At 44.6% G+C, this 25,587-nt stretch overlaps 1 protein-coding gene and 1 long non-coding RNA gene across 2 annotated transcripts in view; one reads left to right on the top strand and one right to left on the bottom strand.

The window, feature by feature from the left end:
• Positions 1 to 909: 909 nt before the first annotated feature.
• LOC129151784 (uncharacterized) lies at positions 910 to 3,196 on the bottom strand. Its single transcript, XR_008558419.1, has 3 exons — positions 2,773 to 3,196; positions 2,385 to 2,696; positions 910 to 1,478 (listed from the first exon to the last, which is right to left on the bottom strand). It is a non-coding gene; the product is annotated as an uncharacterized LOC129151784 (long non-coding RNA).
• Positions 3,197 to 3,330: 134 nt separating this feature from the next.
• TUBGCP5 (tubulin gamma complex associated protein 5) overlaps positions 3,331 to 25,587 on the top strand; it is a 109,258-nt gene continuing 87,001 nt past the window's right edge. The window contains exons 1-3 of the mRNA XM_008156876.3: positions 3,331 to 3,509; positions 8,674 to 8,727; positions 8,841 to 8,949. Of these exons, the coding sequence (XP_008155098.2) occupies positions 3,364 to 3,509; positions 8,674 to 8,727; positions 8,841 to 8,949 (309 nt within the window). The 5' untranslated portion in view covers positions 3,331 to 3,363. The remainder of the gene's footprint in view (positions 3,510 to 8,673; positions 8,728 to 8,840; positions 8,950 to 25,587) is intronic.

A 25,587-nucleotide genomic window follows, 5' to 3' on the forward strand; every position in this document is an offset into this window, starting at 1 on the left:
TCGGCTGCAGATAAGGAGGCGGGAAAGACGAAGCAGGGCTGTTCTAGGGCAGCGCCCTCTGAAGGAACAGTTACTGCCTCTGCCTGGTTACAGACAAGCATCAGTGCGTTCGTGTGTGTGGGACGCACTGCCCTTGAGCGGTGTGGATCCAAAGCCTGACGCTCAGGAAGGGGCCCACCGTCAGTATCACCTGGTCCACTCTCCGCCTCTCTCTCACTATCCAGCTGCTGTAATTTAGTTTAGACCCAGGATGTTATATTGCAGCCCAGCCAATATAACAGTATGTAAGAACATTTTAATAAAAATTTCATAACTTAATGTTTACAATATCCCGTTACACATAATTATTAAAATAAATGACAATGTTCGGTAATGACTACGATAATCGTGTTGCATTCATTTCTCTTATGCGCAGGCGAACTATTTCTCTCCACTAACACCAGCAGTGAATATTTTAGCAGCCGATGGCCACATCATTAGTTTTGTTTGGTGTGCGCAATAGGAAATATTTTGCTTCCGTAGAACAAGAAAAATAGGTTTACTTGCATTATGCTTATTAATTTGTGCAGTTATTCAGTGTCTGGTAAGTTACTATTTAAGAAAAAATATTAATTTTTATTAAAATGTTCTATTATTTTATGTTAACAATTACTTGTTTATTTCAGCCCTTTGGATTCAAATGTCTCTATCGAAATCAAGTGGTAGTAAAAATAAACGAAAAATTGCTGATGAACATCGAAATTTCCAAGAAAAGTGGGAATTGGAGTATTTTTGCTGTGAAGTAAAAAATAAAATAATCTGCTTGATATGTAATAATGCTGTTGGTGTACCAAAGTTATACAACATCCATTGTCACTATGAACAACATAAATCAAAATATGATAATTACGAGGGATTAATGAGACAAGAAAAGTTGAAAGAGCTCAAGTTGGGACTGAAAACACAACAGTGCATGGTTACTACAGCATCACAAGAAAGGGGAGCGGGGGTGCACGCGAGCTACGTCTTGTCGGCGTGGATAGATAAACACCCGAAACCTTTTACTGACGGTGGTTTCATCGAGGAATGTCTAATCAAAGCTGCAGAAATTGTTCTGGAAATGTGAAGTCTTTTCAAACAATCTCTTTGTCTCGAAATACAGTTGCGGGAAAAGTTACTGATTTGGCCCACAATTTAAGTGTTCAGATCAAAGCAAAATCATCTAGTTTCAAAGCTTTTCCATTGGCTGGGACGAGAGTATGGACATTGGAGGCGTAGCTCAGTTAGCTGTGTTTCTTCGTGCTTGCGACACGGATTTCAACATGTTTGAGGAGTTATTGGAACTAGTACCGATACATAACACCAGCACAGGACAAGATGTATTTAATTATGTTTTTAAACTTCTGCAAAAATACAGTCTACCTCTCTCAAAACTAACTTCTGTAGCTACAGATGGAGCTCCTTCAATGACCGGAAAAAACAACGGTTTCGTGGCATTACTGCAAAAAAAAAAAGTGAAATTTATGATGAATCCAAGATTCATCATAGGCATTGCATTTATACATCAAGATTTATTATGCGTGAAGATAATAAACATGGAAAATGTGATGACATATACCAAAAAAATTATCAATTTCATAAGATCTCCAAGTTTAAATCAGCGACAGTTCTCTGCTTTCTTAAGCGAATTAGCGAGTATTCCGGCTTGTCCTACTCCAAGGTAGGGTGGCTATCCTGCTCCAAGGTTCTTACACAATTCTGGGACTTGGAAGAAGAAATATGTCAGTCCTTAATAACTAAAAATCAAGACACAAGCCTGTTTTTTGACTCTATATGGTTTCAAGATTTATCCTTCACGGTTGAGATAATAAACCACTTATACAAAATAAACTTAAAACTGCAAGGAAAAGATCAGATTATTTACAAATATGTGTGACCAAGTCAAAGCATTCAGATGTAAGCTAGTTCCTTGGGGAAAGCAATTGAAAAATGAAGATTTAATACACTTTCCGACATGCAACATGAACAAATTAAATTTAGGTGAAATCGTATCAAAAATACGCAGAAAAAAATTTAAGTCATAGAACCGAATTTGAAACAAGGTTGCAGATTTTTAAATTTCTGGAAAACAAGTCTTCTTCAATTTTTTCAATAAATATAGAATCAGTACCAAATCAAATGCAAATGGAGGTCATTGAAATCCAGTGCGATTCAGATTTAAAGGCAAAATTCAGTGAAGTTGGCATGCCTGAATCTTACAAATATTTACCTGCTAGGTTTGAAAATACTAGAAAATTCACATATGAAATTATTTCCATGTTTGGAAGTACTTATCGGTGTGAGCAGTTATTACAATTATGAAAGGAAATAAGCCTCCTGTCAGGTCCAGGATTACTGACGCTCACCTGGGTCCGTTTGGAAGGGAATCTCTGCGAACAAGATTTCCGCCCAAGTGGGAAAGACAGTCGCAGAGAAGACACGCCGAGCGTCAGGAAGAGAACATTAATTTTATCACTGCTCTTGTCCTTTTTGTTTCTACAGAGTACTTTTTGTATTTTGTATACTTTTGTTTTCTTGCAGCCCACATAAACTTAAACCTTGTCTACTTGGCCCGCTAGCCTTCGAGTTAGCCCAGCTTGGCTTAGACGGTCCCGGGATTTTTCTTGTCACATCACCGCAGGGATGCAGTGCAATAAACCACACGAAAACCGAGCTCCCTAAAAGAAAAAATGAAGGTCTATGTCATAGGTTTCAGAATGCTTATGAGCAATAATTAACAAAATTTAAAGGTACCGTTTTAATTAGAACAGCAAAGAAGACAGCTTTGGGCCGGGGTGACTAAGTCCCTCCCCGGCCACCAGGAGGCGCAGCGCTCGGCCCGGCCGCCGCCGGTGCGGGATCCCGCGGAGCAGCTCGGAGGGCACCTGCGTCCCGCAGCCTTCTGCTCCCCAGTGCGGTCGGGCGGGCCGTCACAGGGGGTTCCGATGCCGTGCTTCACAGCCGGCGGCCCTCTCACGGCTGCACTCCGAGGCGCCGGAGGCAGGTGGAGTGCACGGACAGCTAACCGGCTGCCCTCCAGCCCCGGTCACGCAGGGCCTGGGATAATCTGATGAACAAACCGCCACCTCTCCGGGGACGCTCCCGAACTTAGGCGGGGCGATTGGAAAAGGCAGGCTCAGCCGCCAGCCAGGACCCGCCCGGCTATCGCGAGAGCACCCTCAGCCTTTCCCACACAAAACGCAGTGGGACTCGAACTCTCGCGAGAGCAGCCTCTAAAGCGGAGCGCGGTGACGGAGAGAAATCTCGCGAGAGCGAGTGCGACACAACCCCCCCCCCCCCACCCACCCACCCACGAGGGTATTTGGTGCCCGGGAGTCGAGAAACATGGCGCGGCCGGAGCCGTCCTGGCGCCGGCTGAACCCGCACCTGGAGCGCGACGTGCGGGAGCTCGTGCGCCACGTGGCGGGCCTCCGGGACGATGCGGACCCCAACTTCCAGCTCTGCCTGCACTTCGCCTGGTCCAACTTCAGGTGCGGGGCGCGGGGCGCGGGCGCGGGCGCGGGCTGTGCGGTGTTCGCTCCTCGCGGCATCGGCAGCAGAACGGTTCCTGCCGCAGGCGCTGCGTCACCTGAGGCACTAGCACAGCTTCCGGATTTATCTAGTTTAAACACTTCAATGAAGTCAGAGCTCCTAGTGTCCTTTCTGGAAGATGTAAATTAGACAATACTGTTAGGATTATTATCTGTGATGGAATTTTATTACTAAAAGAATGTCAGTGTTAACATACCAGATTAATTTCAATAGAAATCTTGAATACCGAACAGTTTTTCAAAATCAGTGATCTTGAGTTCAACCTTAATGATCATACATGAAGTTCCTACTTGATTTACAATGAGAATAGACAACGAGGTAGAAGCCCGCCAAGTTTCTAAAATAATAAACTCAGTTCTTAAATGTAATTTAGTAGAATGTTTTTTTCTACAGATTGAATGAATTATTTTTTATTTTCTTTTTCTTATTTTTTATTGAGCGTATTGGGGTGACATTAGTTAATAAAATAATGTAGGTGTCAGGTGTACAATTCTATACTACACCACCCCAAGTCAATCTCCTTCCATCACCGTTTATTTCCCCTATACCCTCTTCTTCCTCCCCCAACTTATTTTTATTTTTCAGTTACACGTGACATTCAATATTATTTTATTAGTTTCAAGTGTACAGCATACTAGTAGTGATTAAAGTGATCTCCCTGTAAGTTTAGTGCCCACCTAGCACCATACATAGTTATTGACTGTACTAGAGGCCCAGACCCGTAGGGGCCCCTCAGCCAGACCTGCGCCCTCTCACAGCCTGGGAGCCCTCAGGGGATGTCTGACCTTCGCAGCTGGGGAGGCGGGAGAGGCTCCTGCCACTGCCAGTAAGCCTGGCATCCATGAGCCTGGCTCCTGCATTGAGCATCTGCCCCCTGGTGGACAGTCAACGTAATAGCAACCGGTTGTTGGGCCATTCGGTTGATTTGCATATTAACCTTTTATTATATACGATTCCTATGCAGTACTTTACATCCCCGAGACTATTTCATAGCTGCCAATTTGTGCTTCTTAATCTCTTTCACCTTTTTCACCCAGTCCCCCTCTGGCAAACATCAGTTTGTTCTCTCTGTCTGAGTTTGTTTCTATTTTATTTGTTCATTTTGCTCTTTAGATCCCAAATATAAGTGAAATCATATGGTATTTGTCTTTCTCTGTCTGACTTTTTCACTTTGAATAATACATTCTAGGTCCGTCGCTATTGTCACAAACGGTAAGATTTCATTCTTTTATTTTATTGATTTTTTTTAAGAGAGAGAAACATTGCTTTGTTGTCCCTCTTATTTATGCATTTACTGGTTGCTTCTTATATGTGATTGGAGATTGAACTCACAACCTTGCTCTAACTAACTGAGCTACCTGGCCAGGGCAAGGTTTCATTCTCTTTATGGCAGAGTAATATTCCATTTTATATATGTATTACATCTTTCTCTAATCATCTACTCATGGGCACTTGGGTTGCTTCCATATCTTGGCTACTGTAAATAACACTGCAAGGACAGAAACTAAAATGTGTATTTAAAGTAATTTTTCTTTTCTTTTCTTTTTTTTATATTTTATTGATTTTTCACAGAGAGGAAGGGAGAGGGATAGAGAGCTAGAAACATCGATGAGAGAGAAACATCGACCAGCTGCCTCCTGCACGCCCCCTACCGGGGATGTGCCCGCAACCAATGTACATGCCCTCGACCGGAATCGAACCTGGGACCTTCCAGTCCGCAGACCGACGCCCTATCCACTGAGCCAAACCGGTTTCGGCTAAATTAATTTTTCTATTAATCTTTTTAAATGGCAGTAAGTAGATGGACAACATCATTTTAGAGTTGGAAAAGGACTAAGAAGTTACTGCCTCCTTTTATACAGTGAGCAACTAAATTATAATAGGTGAATTAGTGTTCCAATAAGCCATTTAGGGGGTAGAATTAATGTTATTTAGTAGTGCAATTGACTTCAAAGTTCATATTGTTGGCTTTGATACAAAAAAAAAAATGGAAAACAAGAGCCAATGAGCTATGCTATCTATATCCTCCTATTTAATAAAAGAGTAATATGCAAATTGACTGTCACTCCAACACACAAGATGGCCTCCCCCATGTGGACAAAGATGGCTGCCCCCATGTAGACACAAGATGGCCACCATAAGATGGCCTGCAGGGGAAGGCAGTTGTGGGTGATCAGGCCAGCAGGAGAGGGCAGTTGGGGGTGACCGGGCCAGCAGAGGAGGGCAGTTGCGGGGGACCAGGCCTGGAGAAGAAGGCAGTTGGGGGGAACCAGGCCAGCAGGGGAGGACAGTTAGAGGTGACCGGGCCGGCAGGGGAGGGCAGTTAGGGGCAATTGGGCCGGTAGGGGAGCAGTTAGGTGTTGATCAGGCTGGCAGGGGAGTGGTTAGGGGGTGGTCAGGCTGGCAGGCAGAAGTGGTTAGGGGCAATCAGGCAGGCAATCAGGCGAGCGGTTGGGAGCCAGCAGTCCTGGATTGTGAGAGGGATGTCTGACTGCCCATTTAGGCCTGATCCAGTCAGACATCCTTCAAGGGGTCACAGATTGGAGAGGGTGCAGGCTGGGCTGAGGGACACCACCCCCCCTCTTGCACGAATTTCGTGCACCGGGCCTCTAATATATATATAAAAATCTAAGCAACTGGCCTACTAGCTGGCAGGTATGATGTGCACTGACCACCAGGGGGCAGATGCTCGACACAGGAGCTGCCAAGCAACAGCAGTTTTGCGGAGTGCCCTCTTACACTCCAGGACCCCTCGGGGGATGTCGGACTGCCAGTTTTGGCTCAATCCCCGCAGGCCAGGCTGAGGGACCCCACCTGCTGGAGGGATCCTGCTCACTCTGCAGACACCCTTTGAGCCGTGGCCCCAGGTGTGGCCGGCCGGGAAGGGACCACGGGAGGTTGGCTCCAGGGCATGTCCAACCCTCCTCAACCCTCCAGCCCCCTTCTAATTAATTTCCTTTCAATGTGCACAGATATGTGCACTGGGCCTCTAGTAATTTTAAGATGCTTTAATCTATCAGAAAAATGAACAATTTGCATTTGCTTTTTTAGAATTGTGGCCATGTTGTAGGCCCTAGAAGTTCAGAGAGAGGTGAAATGTGGTCTTTGTCCTTAAGGAAGAAAGATATGAAAGTTAATTATATATGATGATAATAGGGGTTCTTAACATTAGGCCTGAAGATAGAATTCAGGTGTTCTAAATATGGACAAGAAAAAGTTAACACTAACCTTTAACTAAAAGGTAGCATTTCTTTCCATTATGAATGAAAGCAACAAGCAATATTAGCTTACCTATGAGTGTGTCACTATTAGAAATCACATTTCACATCCTATGTAATGAAAGAGTAATATGCAAATTGACCATACCTCTGCTACACCCACCAGCCAATCAGGAACGAGTATGCAAATTAACCCAGCCAAGATGGCTGCGGCCACAGAGCAAGCAGGAGGCTTGGGTTTCCCCAGCAATGGAGGAAGCCAAACTTCCTGCACACCATGGCTGGCCCTGGCCTCCACTTAAGGCTACAAAGTTTCAATTATAGAAGACAAATAAATCCCAACAAAAATGGCTACGGCCACGTACCAAGCAGGAGGCTTGGCTCCGCTCCAGGCTACAAAGTTTCAATTATAGAAGATAAATAAATCCCAGATACCAGGGCCTCCGCTTGGGTCGCCAGGGGGCGTGGCTGGCTTGCAAACCACCACAGGCCCCTCACTCAGGCCACCCCACGCCTCAATGGAATCCCCACCCTGATCCGGGACACACTTCAGGGCAAACCAGCCGGCCCCCACCCATACACCAGACCTCTATTCCTACCTAATAAAAGAGTAATATGCAAATTGACCATCACTCCAACACACAAGATGGCTGCCCCCATGTGGTCAAAAATGGCTTCTCCCATGTGGACACAAGATGGCCGCCACAAGATGGCCAGCAGGGGAGGGCAGTTGGGAGGGACCATGCCTGTAAGGAAGGGCAGTTGGGGGCGATCAAGCCTGGAAGGGAGGGCAGTTGGGGGGAACCCAGGCCTGCAGGAGAGAGCAGTTAGGGGTGACCAGGCCTGCAGGGGAGGGCAGTTAGGGGCAAACAGGCTGGCAGGGAAGCAGTTAGGCATCAATCAGGCTGGCATGGGAGTAGTTAGGGGGTGATCAGGCTGGCAGGCAGAAGCAGTTAGGGGCAATCAGGCAGCCAGGCAGGTAAGCAGCTGGGAGCCAGCAGTCCTGGATTGTGAGAGGGATGTCCCAGATTGGAGAGGGTGCAGGCTGGACTGTGGGATACACACACACACACACACACACACACACACACACAAACACACCCTGTTCACGAATTTCATGCACCGGGCCTCTAGTCATATTATAGTTGCAGATATTGCTAATATTGTTTATGTCTCACTTTAATGGTAGTTATGGACCCACTGCTAGATCTTAACCCTTTGCACTCACTTGTTTTTTTCTCGATTCCTTTATTCTACTCGGGATTTAATTTTTTAAATACCCCAGATTTTACAAAGTGCGGCAATAGAATAAAAAACTGGAGTTTCTTTTCATACAAACTTATTTATTTGGATTTTTTTATATCTCAAATTGTTGATACATTCGAAGAGTAATTTTAATCTCGATGCTAACCGTGTCGAGTCACACTCGACATCCGAGTGCAAAAGGTTAATGCTTTAAAAATGTTTCTTACTTATCACAAACTTAACAATACTTCACAACTGTATTTCAGTATACTTGGTTTCCTTTGTATTTCATTTTATGATTTAAGAGAGGGGATCCTGACTTCACTGGGCTTCATTATGCCATAATAAAAAAATTAGGAAAAGTATAGGATGTGCTATGCTGGGCTTAAATACAGGCCATTATGGGAAGACAGAGGGTCCAGAGGACAGGTGGGGGTGGCTTGGGATGGCCTGCGTCCTGAAAGGCCCTTTGAGCACTCCCTGAGACGCGAGGTGGTTTGCCTGGATGACGGGGTGAAAGAGCGAGAGGTGCGCTCTGAGCATGGCTGAGTGTAGGGTGTTCGGAGACATGGAGGGCAGTGATACTGGTCTGCTGAGCTAGATGACAAGGTTGATGTAAGGATTGCCTTTTGTCTTCTAGATTTCATCGTTTCTTGGATGTCAACAGTCACAAAGTAGAAAAGACAGTAGAAGGGTAAGTTAGTTTATATGTGTGTGTGTCTATGTACATATTCAAAATATGTGTGTTTTTATAGATCTTTTTGTTAATTTAACTTTCTATCAGTACTTTTTTTAAATATGTTTTAGAATTTATGAAAAATTCATCATTCATTCTGATCTCGGTAAAGCTGCCAGTTGGAAGAGATTAACTGAGGAATTTCTAAATGCATCGCTCCCGAACATACAGGAAATAAAGGTAGGCGTTTTATTGTGAGAGCTCTGTTGTGTATTTTGCTATTTTCAGTCTGATTATTGTCAACTACTTTCTGTTAATTAAACATTAATTCTCTTAGTATTGTTCACGGGCTAGAGCAGAATACTCTGGAAACTGACATAAGTATCGCCATGAAGCCCAGTGTGCTTCAGGCTCGAAATGAAGGAACTTCAGCATGTGCTTGTTGAGTCAACTCAGCCCCAGGTTGCTGTGAAAATTGAGAGAAGAGCCCTGGCCGGTTTGGCTCAGTCGATAGAGCGTCAGCCTGCGGACTGAAGGGTCCCAGGTTCGATTCCAGCCAGGGGCACGTGCCTGGGTTGCGGGCTCGATCCCCCCTAGTAGGGGATGTGCAGGAGGCAGCTGATCAATGATTCTCTCTCATCATTGATGTTTCTATCTCTCCATCTCCCTTCCTCTCTGAAATCAATAAATAATATATTTTTTAGAAAATGAAAAGAAAATTGAGATAAGAAATTGACATAAATAATAGCACTCTCTAGCTATCTCAGGTCTTTTAAATGGCTTCTCAGCACTTGGCAATGGGAACTCCCTGTAGAATGCTCATTAGATGCCAGGTGCTGTTGTGAGCACTTTCAGTCATGGGTCCCCAAGATCACCTTTAGGCTTGATGATGCTCTAGAGAAATTCACAAAACTAAAAACAGCTGCTCTCCTCATGGTTACAGTTTATTACGTGAAAGGATCCAGTCAGCGATGAGCAAAGGGGAAGATGCCCAAGGTGAGGCCCAGGAGATACCAACCACAAGCTTGAACATATTCCTTTCCAGTGAGTTAAATGGGAATGCCCTTAATCCACCCGGTGGCTGTGTGACAACACATGCAAAGTGTGCAGACCAGGGAAGCTCACCTGAGCCTTGGTGTCCAGGGTTTATATTGGGGTGACTTGTTGCATGGATGTGCAGTGCCCATGAGGCTGACCTTAGCAACTCAATCTCCAGCCCCACAGCAGTCAAACTGAGACCTCTGGCATAGGAAAACAGGCATGTGCCATAACTCCCATTGTTAGCATACATGGTCTGGTGTATGGCCCAAAGCCTCTAGCATACAAAAACCCTCTTCTCCACAGGATAGTCCAAGGGCTCGGGTACTCTCTCAGGAGCCAGTCGAAAGCCAGTCCTGCAGACCTTTGAGGTGTTCACAGTTTGGCCAGTCTATGCCTCCTGAGTTAACTTGTTTAATCTTCGTGGTAACCTCTGTTATTATTGTTTTTAATATATTTTTTATTGATTTCAGAGAGGAAGGGAAAGAGATATAGAAACATCAATGATGAGAGAGAATCACGGATTGGCTGCCTCCTGCATGACCCCTACTGGGGATTGAGCCCGCAACCGAGACGTGCCCTTGACCGGAATCGAACCGTGACCCTTCAGTCCCCAGGCCGACACTATGTACTGAGCCAAACCGGCTAGGGCAGTACCCTCTATTGATACTGATAGGCTTTCCCTTTGTCTGCACAAAGGTGTGGAATTGGTGTCCTAAGAAAGAGGGCTTTAGACATTTTAAGGAAGGGCTATGAAGGTATTTCTGGAAAAGAGAGCTGCAGCCTCTGAGTCCATGCCGTGAGGGTGAGCGGCACACCCCATGTATTGTTCCTGCAAAAGCAGAAGGCACATCTTTTTTTTTTTTTTTAATAAATCTTTATTGTTCAGATTATTACTACAATTGTTTCTCCTTTTTTCCCCCCATATCTCCCCATTACCCGGTTCCCTCCCCCCCGTTGTCCTTATCCATAGGTGTATGATTTTTGTCCAGTCTCTTCCCATACCCCCCACACAGACACCCATTTCCCCTTGAGAATTATCAATCCACTCCCATTCTATGCCTCTGATTCTGTTATGTTCACCAGTTTATTCTGTTCCTCAGATTTTTAATTCACTTGATTTTTAGAATCACTTGTTGATAGATATTTGTTGTTCATAATTTTTATCTTTACTTTTTTCTTCTTTTTCCTCTTTTTAAAGAATACCTTTCAGCATTTCATATAATACTGGTTTGGTGGTGATGAACTCCTTTAGCTTTTTCTTCTCTGTGGAGCTCTTTATCTGCCCTTCAATTCTGAATGATAACTTTGCTGGGTAGAGTAGTCTTGGTTGTAGGTTCTTGCTATTCATCACTTTGAATATTTCTTGCCATTCCCGTCTGGCCTGCATAGTTTCTGTTGAGAAATCAGCTGACAGTCATATGGGTGCTCCCTTGTAGGTAATTAACTGTTTTTCTCTTGCTGCTTGTAAGATTCTCTCTTTGTCTTTTGCCCTTGGCATTTTAATTATGATGTGTCTTGGTGTGGTCCTCTTTGGATTCCTCTTGTTTGGAGTTCTGTGCGCTTCCTGAACTTGTAAGTCCATTTCTTTCACCAGGTGGGGGAAGTTTTCTGTCATTATTTCTTCAAATAGGTTTTCAGTATCTTGCTCTCTCTCTTCTGGCACCCCAAAAATTCGGATATTGGTACGCTTAAAGACATCCTGGAGGCTCCTTATGCTATCCTCACACTTTTGGATTCTTCTTTCTTTCTGCCTCTCTGGTTGGGTGTTTTTTTCTTCCTCATATTCCAGCTCTTTGGTTTGACTCTTCGGGTGCGGTGGTCTACTCTGTATATTCTTTATTTCAGACAGTGTATGCATAATTTCTGACTGGTCCTTTTCCATTTTTTTGGTATTCTCATTAAGGTCCTTGAAGGTCTCTTCAAGTTTCTCAGCAGTTTTTAGAAGATTCTTGAGTAACCTTATAAATATGGTTCTGAACACTGTGTCGTCCATTAGTTTGCTTTCATCTATTTTTCCTACTTGTGACATACTTCGATGTCTCCACATTTTGGCTGCCTCCCTGTGTTGATGGAGTGGCTTTGTGTGGTCGGTGACCTATAGGGGCCGGTAGCTCAGCTTCCCCAATCACCCTAGGTGGTCGCTCTTGGTACTCCCCTTTGTGGGCTGAGTGGAAAGTCTTGGTGTAGTTAAAAGCCCTGATTGCTGTTGGGAGGAATTGACCTCCGGTCCAATTGGTTGTGAGGGCCTGCTGTATCTATAACGGAAGAATTGCTGTGCTGGAGACACAGTAGGGCTTTGGTGCTCACTGAGTCTGCCTCTTGAATGTGTCCCTTATGAGAGTGGTTGAAATCTGGTTTCGTCCACACCGACATGAAAGTCACTCTCACTCTCCGACCGACCGAGAGTCCCTCCCGTAGGCGTCTGGGTCTCCCGCGTGTCCACAGAAACGAGTTCAGAGTGGTTGGGATTGTTGGTATCACTGGCGGGAATTGATCTCCAAGCCAGTTGGCTGTGAGGATCAGCAGTGTCTCTGCTGGGAGAGCTTCTGTGCTCAGCTTGGATGGGGCGGAGTCTCAGGGTGGCACAGACAAGCTTTGGTTTCCCGTCTGCTCCGCCCTAAGAGGGGCGGTTTCTCCGTGCCCGAATTAATGGCTGCGCGCCTCTGAGAGAAGGCAGCTTCCGAGCCTCTCCCGCTGCCTAACAGACCAGTTTCTCCCCAGCTGGGGCTGGATTTCAGTGCAGACCGGAGGTTTTGTTTTTCTTCCAAATGAGAAATCCAGTCACTGGGAGAGCCTTGCTCAGCTTGGATGGGGTGGAGTCTCAGGGTGGCGCAGACAAACTTGGTTTCCGTCCGCGCCGCCCTAAGAGGGCCGGTTCCTCCGTGCCCGAATTAATGGCTGCGCACCTCTGAGATAAGGCCGCTCTCAAGCCTCGTCCGCTGCCAAACAGCCCAGTTTCTCCCCGACCGCAGCTGGACCTCAGTGCAGTCGGGCGACCCTGCTTTTCTCCCAAACGAGAAAGCTAGCCACACAGCATCAGCTGCCCTCCCTCTCCGCGCGCACACCGCGAGCAAGCCTGCCGCGTATTCAGCCGCCCGCCCTTTCCGCGCTCACGGATCTCCGCACCTCCACAGCTCCTGAGGCTCAGCGTCCCCCTCTCTGTTTTTCTCTAGTTGTAGGTTTTCCACTCTGCCAGCTTTCCGGTGGTTCTGGACGGTGTGCATTCTGTTTTCCAGTTGTAGTTTCAAAATTGTTGTGGTAGGCAACAGTTAGGTGTTTACCTTATGCCGCCATCTTGGTTTCCGGCACATCTTTTTTATATCTCTTGATTCATTTTGGATAGCTTTCTGGTAGCCTGTAAAATTTAATAAACAGACCCTATGACACCATAATAGTAATAATAAAAATAACGCAAATGTTTTTACAGCACTTATTACATGCCAGGCACTGTTACTCCCATCACCACCACAATCAATAGATACTGTTAAAGGACTCATTTTGGGAAGGCAAATGCTTTATAGAACCTCAGTTTCATCTATGCCAATGAAGATACCTGTGTTTTGCAAATAATTAAAGGAAACAGTGAGTGTCACTTGTGAGTTTTTACCTTGACCTTTTCATGGTCATCCCCGGTCATCCTTCTGTGTGCCCAGCAGTCGGGCTCCCTGCAGTGGCACATCCTGGGTGCTGCCCTGCAGTGCCCTTCCCCTCCTCTCCTGGTGAGCCACCCCACCCTTTCATATTAATCCTAGGCACCTGGAACAAAGAAGATAATCAATATTTGTTGAATAAATAAATCTGTGTGATCCTTTCTGCCCCACTGTCCCTCTCTGCCCCCGTTACACAGGCAGAATTGGTTCCCTTTCTCCCTTCCTGTGGCACCTTTGACACATCTGTGGTAGTATAGCAATAACTTACCAGTACATGCCATAAAATCCACCCATTGTGAATGTACAGATTACCAATGTTCAGTAAACATGTAGTTATACAGCAGCAGTTCGGTTTTAGAACGGTTTCTGTTACCCAGAAGTTCCCCTCAGGCCCATGTGAAGTCAGTGCTGCTTCCATTGCAACACGAGAACTCCTGATGTGCTTGCTGTGTTTATGAATTTGCCTTTCTGGTCATTTCATAAATGAGGTCATATACAGTTCTTGTGTCTGCTTTTTTTCATGATGTTTTTGAGGTTTATCCATATTCTATTTCTTTTAAAAGCTGAATAGTGTGGCATTTTCTGAATATGCCACATTTTTCTTCACCTGTGGGTGATATTTGGATTAGGCTCTACAGCAGCGGTTCTCAACCTGTGGGTCGAGACTCACAGGTTGAGAACCGCTAGCAGGGTCGCCTAAGACCATCAGAAAACACAGATCTTTACATTACGATTCATAACAGCAGCAAAATTACAGTTATGAAGTAGCAACGAAAATAATTTTATGGTTGGGGGTCACCACAACGTGAGGAACTGTATTAAAGGGTCGCGGCATTAGGAAGGTTGAGAACCACTGTCCTAGAGAGTATCTCATTGTGGTTTTGATTTATGTTTCCCTAATGACTGATGATGTTGGGTGTTTCTTTCATGTATTTTTTAGCCACTGATATGTCTTCTATGATGTCCATTCAAGTCTTTCATCTATTTTTAAATGGGATTTTTTTTTTTAAGTACAGACCACGTTTTTAATCCATATACTTAAATACCAATCTTGGCAACAGCAAAATGAGAAGCCTACATACTCAAAAAATATTTTTGTAGACAACCAGGACATTTTGAATACATGAATGAAAAGCTTGTCGTTATATCCTTAGATACTAGACCTTGAATTTAAAAACTTTTCATTGTTTCCTGTTTTCTCTGTTCCTGACTTTCCTTTATCATAATGTTATTTCTTTCTTTTGGCCAGTCTACAGCTAAATTAAAATTTACAGTCAGATTTACTGAGCCTGTCTAAGAAATTTTAGCTGTCCCCCACCCACACTATATACGCATCACAGAGATTTACCATTGTGATTCAAAATAACTGAATATTCTAAAGTTTCTTTATTCCAAAAAAATAAATTATATAGCTCTTTTAGGCTTAGGTGTTTTCAATACTAAATGTTAATATCACCCATCCTGTCCACCATAGGACTGCTCTGAAGAGGAAAAAAAACAACAAGAGAGCAACCTGAAAGGGGCACCCAAGTTCTCTGTGCGCCCCTGTGCACCAACACACAGACACACACACCTCTCATAATATGTCCACGATTTGGGGGAAGTTGTGAGGGGCGTTCTAGAAAGTTCAGTGACCCTACATTAAAATGAGCTCACAAAAGAAAAGGCCAAACACGCAGATCAGTGAGATCTTGAGTTGAAATCATGAAGTGTATACATGATCGAAAATGTGAAGACTGACCACCCTATACATTTCTGTGTTTAATCAAAGAAGTTCTGCATTAAAAAACCAGATACACACGAAACCTTCCAGATCAGTGATATTTCCACTTCTGAGAATGATTCAGTCCAATTTGAGAATTTCATTTCTGGGAGTACGCTGTACAATCCAGCTTAGGAATTCACTCTGTACAGATGAGAATACATCTGCATTCTAGGCTTTTCCTGCAGGCCACTTGGAAGGTGATACTGTCTGGCTAAGTTGCAGTGTCTCAAATTTATATTTTTATCTATAAAAACATGTCCTATTAGTTAGCACCTTAGGCTTAAGTGAAGTTTTTTGGCACAGAATTCTCGAGTCTTCCTATATAATCTGATAATTCTGATGTCCTTGCCAGAAAATTATGCATCAAAGTACATTTTGAAAATCCTGGTATCATTTACATCTTTGAATGAGTCCATTCTTTGGAATGGTATTTTTCTTCTTATTGAGTCATCAGTTACTTATATATTCCTCATACAAGTTCTTCATCAGAATAGTGATTGACAAAAATATTCCTCCAGTTTCTATTTTATCTTCTCAGTAAAATGTTTTTTAATATTTATTGGGGTCAATGTTACAGATGTCCCCCATTCCCAGGCCTTCCCCACACTATTGTCTATGTCCATGGGCTATGCATATTTGCATATTCTAACACTAGAGGCCCAGTGCACGAAATTCGTGCATGGGAGGGGGAGTGTCCCTCAGCCCAGCCTGCACCCTCTCCAATCTGGGACGCCTTGAGGGATGTCTGACTGCCCGTTTAGGCCCAATCACAATCCAGGACTGCTGGCTTCCAACTGCTCGCCTGCCTCTGCCTGATTGCCCCTAACCGTTTCTACCTGCCAGCCTGATCACCCCAAACCACTCCCCTGCCATCCTGATCAACACCTAACTTCTCCCCAGCCAGCCCGATTGCCCCTAACTGCCATATGCTGCTGGCCTGGTCACCCATAACTGCCTTCCCCTGCCAGTCTGGTCACCCCTAATTGTCCTCCCCTGCTGGCCTGATCACCCATAACTGCCTTCCCCTTGCTGGCCTGGTCTCCCCCAACTGCCCTCCTTTGCCAGCCTGGTCACACCCAACTGCCCTCCTCTGCTGGCCTGGTCACCCCTAAATGCTCACAACTGCCCTCCCCTGCAGGTGATCTTGTGTCCACATGGGGGCAGCCATCTTTGACCTCATGGGGGCGGCCATCTTGTGTCTTGGAGTGATGGTCAATTTGCATATTACTCTTATTAAATAGGATATTCTTTAGTTATCTCTTCCCTTCTACCTCCTCCTACTCTTGAGTCATTCTGTTCCATGTTTCCATGCCACTGGATATATATTATTCATCAGTTTACTTTGTTTGCTAAATTCCACGTATTAGTGAGATTGTGTGGTATTTGTCTTTTTCTAACTGGCTTATTTCACTTAGCATAATATTCTCCAGGTCCATCCATGTTGTCATTAAGGGTAAGAGCTCCTTTTGTACATTCGCATAGTATTCTATTGTGTAAATGTACCACAGCTTTCTTACCCATTTATCTACTGACTACAAGCCCGGTGCATGAAATTCATGCATAGGTAGGGTTCCTAGGCCTGGCCAGCAATCAGGGCCGGCCAGGACCTTCCTTGGTGGTCAGGGAATGTCATAGCAAGCGATCGAACTCTCGGTCGAACTCCCAAGGGGACACTTTGCACATTAGCCTTTCATATATAGATAGATATAGATATAGATGGGCACTTGGGCTGTTTCTAGATCTTAGCTATTGTAATTAATGCTTCTATGAACATAAGGTTGCATATTCTTTCTGATTGTGTTTTGGGATTTTTAGGATATATTCATAGAAGTGGGGTTGCTATGTCAACAGGCAGTTCCATTTTTAATTTTTTGAGTAAACTCCATACTTTTTTCCATAGTGGCTGCACCAGTCTGCATTCCCATCAACAGTGTACTAAGGCTACCTTTTCTCCACATCCTCACCAGCACTTGTGGCTTGTTAGTTTATTGATGATAGCCATTCTGGCAGGTGTGGGGTGATATATTATTGTAGTTTTGATTTACATCTCTCTGATGATTAGTAACATTGAGCATCTTTTCATAATTCTATTGGCCATCTGTATGTTGTCTTTGAAAAAGAGTCTATTCAGATCTTTTGCCCAATTTTAATTGCATTGTTTGTCTTCCTGGTGTTGAGTTGTGTGAGTTCTTTGTATATTCTGGAAATTAACCCCTTATCATATGTATCATTGGCAAATATGTTCTCCCATAATTAAGTTCCCTTTTAATTTTGTTGGTGGTTTGTTTTGCTGTGTAGAAGCTTTTTAGTTTGCTGTGGTCCCATTTGTTTTTTTTTTTTTTCTTTTGTTTCTCTAGTGATAGGAGATATATCAGTGAAAATACCGCTATGTGAGATGTCTTAGATTTTTAAGGTTTTGTGACACATTTAAGTCGTTTATTCATTTTGAGTTTATTCTTGTGTATGATTAAAGTTGGTGATCTACTTTCACTTTTTTTTTTGCATGTGTCTGACCAATTTTCCTAACACCATTTATCGAAAAGATTATCTTTACTCCATTGTATTCTCTTGACTCTGTTGTCAAATACTAATTGATATTCATCTTGGTTCATTTCTGAGGTCTCTTTTCTGTTCCATTGATCTACATGCCAGTTCTTGTGCCAATACTGTTTTGATTACAATGGCTTTGTAATATAGTTTGATATCCAATATTGTGACCCTCCAACTTTGTTCTTCTTTCTCAAAATTGCTATGACTATATGGGGTCTTTTTTGGTTTCATATAAATTTTTGGAATACATTTTCTAGATCTGTGAAACATGCCATTGGTATTTTAATAGAGATTGCATTGGATCTGTAATATTGCTTTGGTAGTATGGACATTTTAATGATACTAATTCTTCCAATCCATGAACACAGTATTTGCTTCCACTTGTTTGTATCTTCCTCTATTTCCTTTTTTCAGTGTCCTATTGTTTTCCCAGTACTGGTCCTTTACCACCTTGTTTATTTCCACATATCTTATTTTTTTGTTGAAATGGTATACATATAAGATTGTTCATCTTAGTTTCTCTCTCTGAGAGTTCATTATTGGTGCATAAAAATGCCATGGATTTGGGGGTGTTAATTTTGTATTCATAGGTTCTGAATTCATTTATTAAATCTGGTAGGTTTTATGGAGTCTTTAGGGTTTTCTGTGTATAGTATCATGTGAATAATGAGTTTTTCTTCCTCCTTCCAATTTGGATACCTTCTATTTCTTCTTATGTTTGATCGCTATCACTAGGACTTGCAGTACTATCCTATATAATAAAAGGCCAGGGACCATAAGTGGAACAACCGGTTGCCACGAGGTGCATTGACCACCTCTCGGTCCCGTGGCCCGTGAGCGGCGGCAGGGAGGGACTGGGGACTGGCAAGTGGGCTGAACGGCTGACCTCTTGGTCCCTCCCCCCAGCCCGCAGGCTTCGATGGATCAGCGATGGTGAACAGGGGAGCCGGGGTGGGTGGCGAGAGGACCAGGCTGGCTGTCAGGCCGTTGGGATCCCCAGCTCATCCCTGGCTGCTCCGGGGCTCAGGCCGGCGGGAAAGCACCGACTTCACCTCCATGCGCGTGCGCCAGGCCAGCCGCTGATGGAACACGCTGCCTGCTCGGGGCCGCTCACGGAGGCAGCACCGCTGCTGCTGGGGCTTGCAGCGCTGACGGAAGCTGTGGGGCGCACCCGCGACCTACCCACCCCGGTGGTGGAGGCCTGGGGACTGGCCAACAGTCAGAAGATGGTCCTGATCACAGGCTATGCCTAGGGACCCTACCCACACAATTCCGTGCGCTGGGCCTCTGGTGTTGAACAAGAGTACTGAAAGAGGGCATCCCTGTTTTGTTCTTGTTCTTAGGGGAAATGGTTTTCGTTTTTGCCCATTTAGTGGGAGTGTTGTTGGCTGTGGTATATGGTTTCTATTATGTTGAGGTATGAACCTTCTATTCCCCCTTTTCTGAGAGTTTTTATCAAAAAAGCGTGTTGGATTTTGTCGAATGCATTTTCTGCATCTATTGATATGATCATGTGATTTTTGTCTTGCAATATGTTTATGTGCTCTGTTATGTTTATTGATTCATGAATATTGTACCAGATTTGCATTCCTGGAATAAATCCCACTTGTAATGCCGGGGTCTTAATCCAGCATCTAGAAGGGTTCAGGAATCTGAAGAAGGCGCTGTATGTAAATTGATAAAGAGTCTAGAGACTAAACATAATTTTGGAAGGCATTTTGTGGAGCCAGAGAAAACTTAGCTAAAGAAACCAAGTTCTCCTGTCTCTCTAGACCTCTTGCCTTTTTTTTTTTTTTTTTGCAATTTTTTTTTATATTTTATTGATTTTTCAGAGAGGAAGAGAGAGGGATAGAGAGTAGAAACATCGATGACAGAGAAACATCGATCAGCTGCCTCTTGCACAACCCCCGCTGGGGATGTGCCCACAACCAAGGTACATGCCCTTGACCGGAATCGAACCCAGGACCCTCCAGTCCGCAGGCCGACGCTCTATCCACTGAGCCAAACCGGTTTCGGCAAGACCTCTTGCTTTTTATTAACACAAACTAGCTGCCCAATTGCAGGAATATTCCTGCAAGAATAGGGCTTCCTGCAGCCTGAGCGAAGCTCCCTCCTGTCTCCGCGGCCTCGCTCCCTCCTGTCTCCTCTGCCTGCTCCCTCCCGTCTCCTCTGCCTCGCTCCCTCCCTCCCGTCTCCGCTGCCTCGCTCCCTCCCGTCTCCGCTGCCTCGCTCCCTCCCGTCTCCTCTGCCTGCTCCCTCCCGTCTCCTCTGCCTCGCTCCCTCCCGTCTCCTCTGCCTCGCTCCCTCCCGCCTCCGCTGCCTCGCTCCCTCCCGCCTCCTCTGCCTCGCTCCCTCCCGTCTCCTCAGCCTCGCTCCCTCCCGCCTCTGCTGCCTCGCTCCCTCCCGCCTCCACTGCCTCGCTCACTCCCTTCTCCCCTGGCCCCGCCTGCTTCCCTCTTTTCTCCGCCGCCTCGCTTGCTTACTTCTCTGCAGCTTTGCTCCCTTCTGCAGTGCTTGGCTTTCTTCTCCACTGTCTTCAGTCTTCCCTCTGCGTATGGATATGCAAGTTAACCGCCATCTTGGTTGGGTTAATTTGCATGTCGCTCTTGATTGGCTGGTGGGCGTGGCTTGTGGGTGTGAGCAGAGTAATATGGTAATTTGCATATTACTCTTTTATTAGATAGGATTGTCCTAAGGCAAGGTAGATATACACATCAAAGGCCAAGGTTTAGTATACAGAATCCATTGTCAAATTGGGGAAACTGCATTTGGCTGTTCAGGTGTTTGGCCAGCAGGAGACAATAACGTGTAGATTGAAATGCTCTCAGCTATCTGGCAGCAAGCAATCATTTATGCATCCTTTTCAGGTTTGGGGAAGTGCCCTCAGCCATTTCCAACAGGCAATAATATGTATTTTCCATATTGCTGAAGGCTCAAGGTCCACCAACCTTTTGATGAACTTCTTGAATTTATGACCTGCTGGAATTAGCTTCTGGAACACTTGGTCGTGGTGTATGATCTTTTTAATATATTTTGTGTTCGATTTGCTACAATTTTTTTGTGAATTTTAGCATCTGTGTTCATCAGGGATATTGGCCTGTTGTTCTCTTTCTTTGTCTGAGTTTTGGAAGGTTGTATTTTTCTAGGAATATGTCCAATTTGTCCCATTTGTTGAAATAGAAGTTGTTCTTAGTATTGTTGTTTTTACGATCCTTTATATTTCTGTGGGGTCACTTGTTACTTCACCTTTTTCGCTTCTGATTTTGTTTATTTGGGTCCTCTCTCTTTGTTTCCTTATGAGTCTGGCTAGAGATTCATCAATCTTGTTTATCCTTTTTGAAGAACCAGTTCTTGGTTTAATTGATCTTTTGTGTTTGTTTTTTTATTTCTATGTCATTTATTTTCACTCTGATCTTTATTATATCCTTCCTTCTACTTCTTCTGGGATTTTCTTATTGCTTTGTTGTTTTTTTTTCCCTAATTCTTTAAGTTGTTATGTTAGATAACTTATTACCAGTTTTTCTTGTTTTTTTGTTTTGTTTCTTGAGGTAGGCCTGTACTGTTATGAACTTCCCTCTCAGTACTGTTTTCACTGTATTCCATAGATTTTGGATTGTTGTGTGTTCATTTTTATTTGTTTCCATGATGGTTTTTTTAAAAATATATTTTATTGATTTTTTACAGAGAGGAAGGGAAACATCGATGAGCTGCCTCCTGCACACCCCCTACTGGGGATGTGCCCACAACCAAGGTACATGCCCTTGACTGGAATTGAACCTGGGACCCTCTATCCACTGAGCCAAACCATACAGCTCCCTTAGTCTTTTTTTTTTTTTTTTTTTTTTTTTTTTGGTCTGCAAAGCTCCTGATTTCACCTTCAATTTTGAATGATAGCCTTTCTCTGACCCATTAACTTCTGGTGATTCATAGAGTATTCTTGGATTCAGTCCCTTGCTTTTCATCACTTTGTAACTTCATGCCATTCTCTTCTGGCCTGATGTGTTTCTGTTGAGAAATTAGTTGATAATCTAATGGGAGATCCCTTGTAGGTGGTTTTCTGTCTCTCTCTTGTAGTCTTTCTTTGTCTTTTACATTTGCCAATTTAATTATGATATGTCTTAGAGTAAGTCTTTTTGGGTTCATCTTGATTGGGACTCTGTACTTCCTGGACTTGTGTGACTTTTTTCTTCACAAAGTTAGGGAAATTTTCTGTCATTATTTCTTTAGACAGGTTTCCTATTTCTTGCTCAGCTTCCTCTCCTTCTGGCACCCCTTTGGTGAAGATGTTGTTTTGATTTGTGTTGTACCAAAGCTCCTTTAAACTCTCTGGCTTTAAACATTTTTTTTTTTCAGTTGCTGCTCTGCTTGGTGTCTTTTTCTACCTTGTCTTCTAACTTGCTAATTCGGTCCTGAACTTCTTCTAGTCTACTGTTGAAACCTTCCATCATGGTCTTTATTGCCTGCATTCTTCATTTCCTCTGGATTCTTTTCATGTTGGTGTATTTCTCATTCCGCTGTTTGTGCATCCTTATAACCATTCCTCTGAATTCTTTCTCTGACCCATTAACTTCTGGTGATTCTTCCTTATTTCATTTACAAGTTGTTTCTTTGTCTCTCCGTTTTTACTGTTCCTTTGTATTTGTTTCTATGTATTAGATCAAGCTGCTATGCCACCCAGATGTTTGGTGTTGGTCAAATGTTTTTTGGGACCGGTGGTGCAGTATCTCAGTCTCCTGGCCTCCTGAGCTGGGATTCCCCCCCCCCCCCCCCCCCCCCACTCAAGATATTTGGGTTGCCCTGTTGTGGTTGTGTCTTGAATGTTGTTGTCCATTTGTGGATGGAGTCTCCTCTCAGGGTGTCTGATTATGTGTCTCATTTCCTACCATGTCGTGCCAGCTGTTGAGGAGATGCTGTCTGAACAGCACAAAATACAACAAGACACAACACAGAAGGACGAGAACAAGAATATATACATGACCATATAGCCCCATGACCACCAGAGAAAAGATAACTAAGAAAGAAAAAAGAGAGCAAGAATGATGGAACAAAAAGAAAAAATATGTGGAGGAACACAACAAAAGAAAAACAAACAAAGCAAAAAGCACAAAAAACACCCAGAAAAGGTGGGTGGGGGCAGAATCTGTAGATATAGAGCTTAAATAAAAAAATATTAAAGAATTAGAGGAATAGGGGAAGGACCATGGTTTAGAATAAAGGGGTGGGGGGCAGGAATGAGAAGACAAGGAAAAAATTTAGATAGGAGAATAGAGCAGATAGACCTAAATTTAGGATATGAAACAAATTAAGAAATTAGAAGAAGAAAAGAAAGAGAAAAAATTTAAAAATTGAGTAGTTAAATGAAAAGAGAAAGGAAGAGGACATTAGATATATGAATACAACAGTAGAGACTAGAATAATAGCAAATCAATATAGCAGATAGGTAAAGAATATTTTTAAAAGTGTTAAAAAGAAAGAAGAAAAATGGGAGTAAAACAAGAGGAGAAGAAGAAAGGGGTGCAAAAAATAAGATAAAGTAAGTAAAAAATACAGTGAAGTCTCATTCCCTTCAGCCGAGTTTAGTGCCCAGGGAGCTGGCTGAGGACCCCTCTCTTCCGTTCTGTGTGCGGGTCCTGGGCTTCCTGTGAGGACTTAGTGTAACCACTGTCAGGCCCTGTCTTTTGCCTGTTGGCTCCCTGCTTGGAGCTCCAAGCGATCCACCAGTCCATGCTTGTGTCTGTCTCCATAGGCCTTGGCCGCCAGCAGGCAGGGCCAGTCTGCTCTTTCTGTCTGTCCACCAGCTGTCAGTCTTCATCTCTCAAGAGTCTGTTTCTGGCAGGGCTTTAGGGGGGGGAAGTGCTGTTTCGCTTCCAGGGAATAGGATGGGTGTGTTTCCTGTGTCAGAACTCCTCCTCCACGAGTGGCCCAAAACGTTTCTCTGCCCTCGGCTGGACAGATCTTGTACGGAGACCAATGAGGTCAGCTGCAACCCTGGAGTTTTTGTCAGTCTGGTTCTCAGAATAGTGGAGAGGTGGCTCCTCTTCCAGTCCGATCACTCGGGGCTCCTTGAGACTGCTCCAGCTTGTGAGCTTGGCCTCTGCCCTTGTTTCCTCAGGAAAGCTCCCAGTGCAGGTGTGGCAGGCTGTCCACGGGGAGCAGGGTTCTCCCCTTCACCTGCTCTCGGGGTGTTGGGAGCGGGTAGCTCCTCCCAGGGAACATGGCCTTTGGGTTTGGAAGCCCATGAACGACCCAGTGCAGGACTCCTGGCTACTGCTTTTCCGGTCACCCTGCCGGCTTCCCTCCCCGCCTCTCCTCAGGCACCTCACGTCCACACCGCCTTCCTGCGCCAGTGCCTGGGTGTGTAGCTGCAAATGAAGACCCCTGTGCTCTGGCTTAGAGGAAAAAAGGGCAATCGAAACGGCTGCGCTCTCCCCCGCTGGCTCTGGTCTGCTGGGTCTAGACTGCTGCTGCCAGCTGTCCTGCTCCCTCTCGTAGCTGCTTGGACGACATGGCGCAGCGAGTCACACCGCCTCAGGTTGGGAAGCCCCGCCAGTCAGGTCAGCGGCACTGCCACCACAGGTGGTGTGTGGGGCCCTCCTGTGCCCCGGAACAGTTCTCCCCGTAGCTCAGCACCCTCCTCTCTGGGCTCCCCACCTCTAGATCGCGCCCTTTCTACAGATCTCCAAGTGCCTTCTTTCTTCCTTGTTGTAAGTCACTCTTCAGCTGGACCACACTTGGAAATTCCAGGTGTATGTTCTCCAATTTAGTGGTATTTCCAGCCTGGCGCTGTGACGAGGTGCCCGACAGGTCTGCCTCTTCAGCCGCCATTTTCTCCTGCCATTATTTCTTCAAACAGGTTCTCGATTCCTTTCTTAGATTCTGCTCCTTCTGGTACACCGTAATGCGAATGTTATGACATTTCATGTTGTTCCAAAGCTTAGACTCTCCTGCTTTTCAATTTTTCTCTGCATGCACTGCTCTGAATGGCTGTTTTTTTCTACCTTGTCTTGTAATCCACTGATCTGGTCCTCAGCCTCTTCTGGTCCACTGTTGAATCCTGCCAGGTGTTCTTTATTTCAGCTGTGTCATTCCTCACTTCCAACCTATTCTCATTCACTGTTCCAACCTTTTTCATGTTGGTGTAGCTCTCTTTAAGACCTGTAGAATACTCATTGAGTTGCTTGTAGTTCTCACTGAATTGTTTGAGCACCCTTGTTACCATTACTCTGAATTCTTTATCTGACAAATGGTTCACTTCCATTCCATTTAGTTCATCTTCTGGTGATTCCTCCTTTACTTTCATTTGGGGGTTGTTTTTTATCTCCTTATTTTTGCTGTCCCTTTGATTTTGTTTCTGTATATTAGATGAGACTGCTATGCCTCCCAGATTTAGTGGGGTGGTTTTATGTAGCAGGTGCTTTGTGGAGCCCAGTGGCGCAGTCTTAGTTCTCCTGAGCTGGGTGCTCTAGAAAGCCCCCCTACTTGAGTTATTTGGGTTCTCCTGTTGTAGTGGGGTCTTGAATGTTGTAGGCCTGTCATGGATGGAGTCTCCTCTCAGGCTGGCTGACTATGTGGCTCACCCACAACCACACTGTGAGAGCTGTTGTGAAAGTGCTGCCCAAACAGAACAAAATACAACACGACAAAACATAAATTAGAAGAAACAAAACAGCTCAGACCGGTTTGGCTCAGTGGATAGAGCATCAGCCTGCGGACTGAAGGGTCCTAGGTTCGATTCCGGTGAAAGGCACGTACCGTGGTTGCGGGCACATCCCCATTGAGTGGGTGTGCAGGAGGCAACTGATCAATGTTTCTCTCATTGATGTTTCTAGCTCTCTATCCCTCTCCCTTCCTCTCAGTAAAGAATCAATAAAA

The sequence above is a fragment of the Eptesicus fuscus genome, chromosome 15 (genome assembly GCF_027574615.1).
Source record: "Eptesicus fuscus isolate TK198812 chromosome 15, DD_ASM_mEF_20220401, whole genome shotgun sequence".
Classification (NCBI taxonomy): Eukaryota; Metazoa; Chordata; class Mammalia; order Chiroptera; family Vespertilionidae; genus Eptesicus; species Eptesicus fuscus.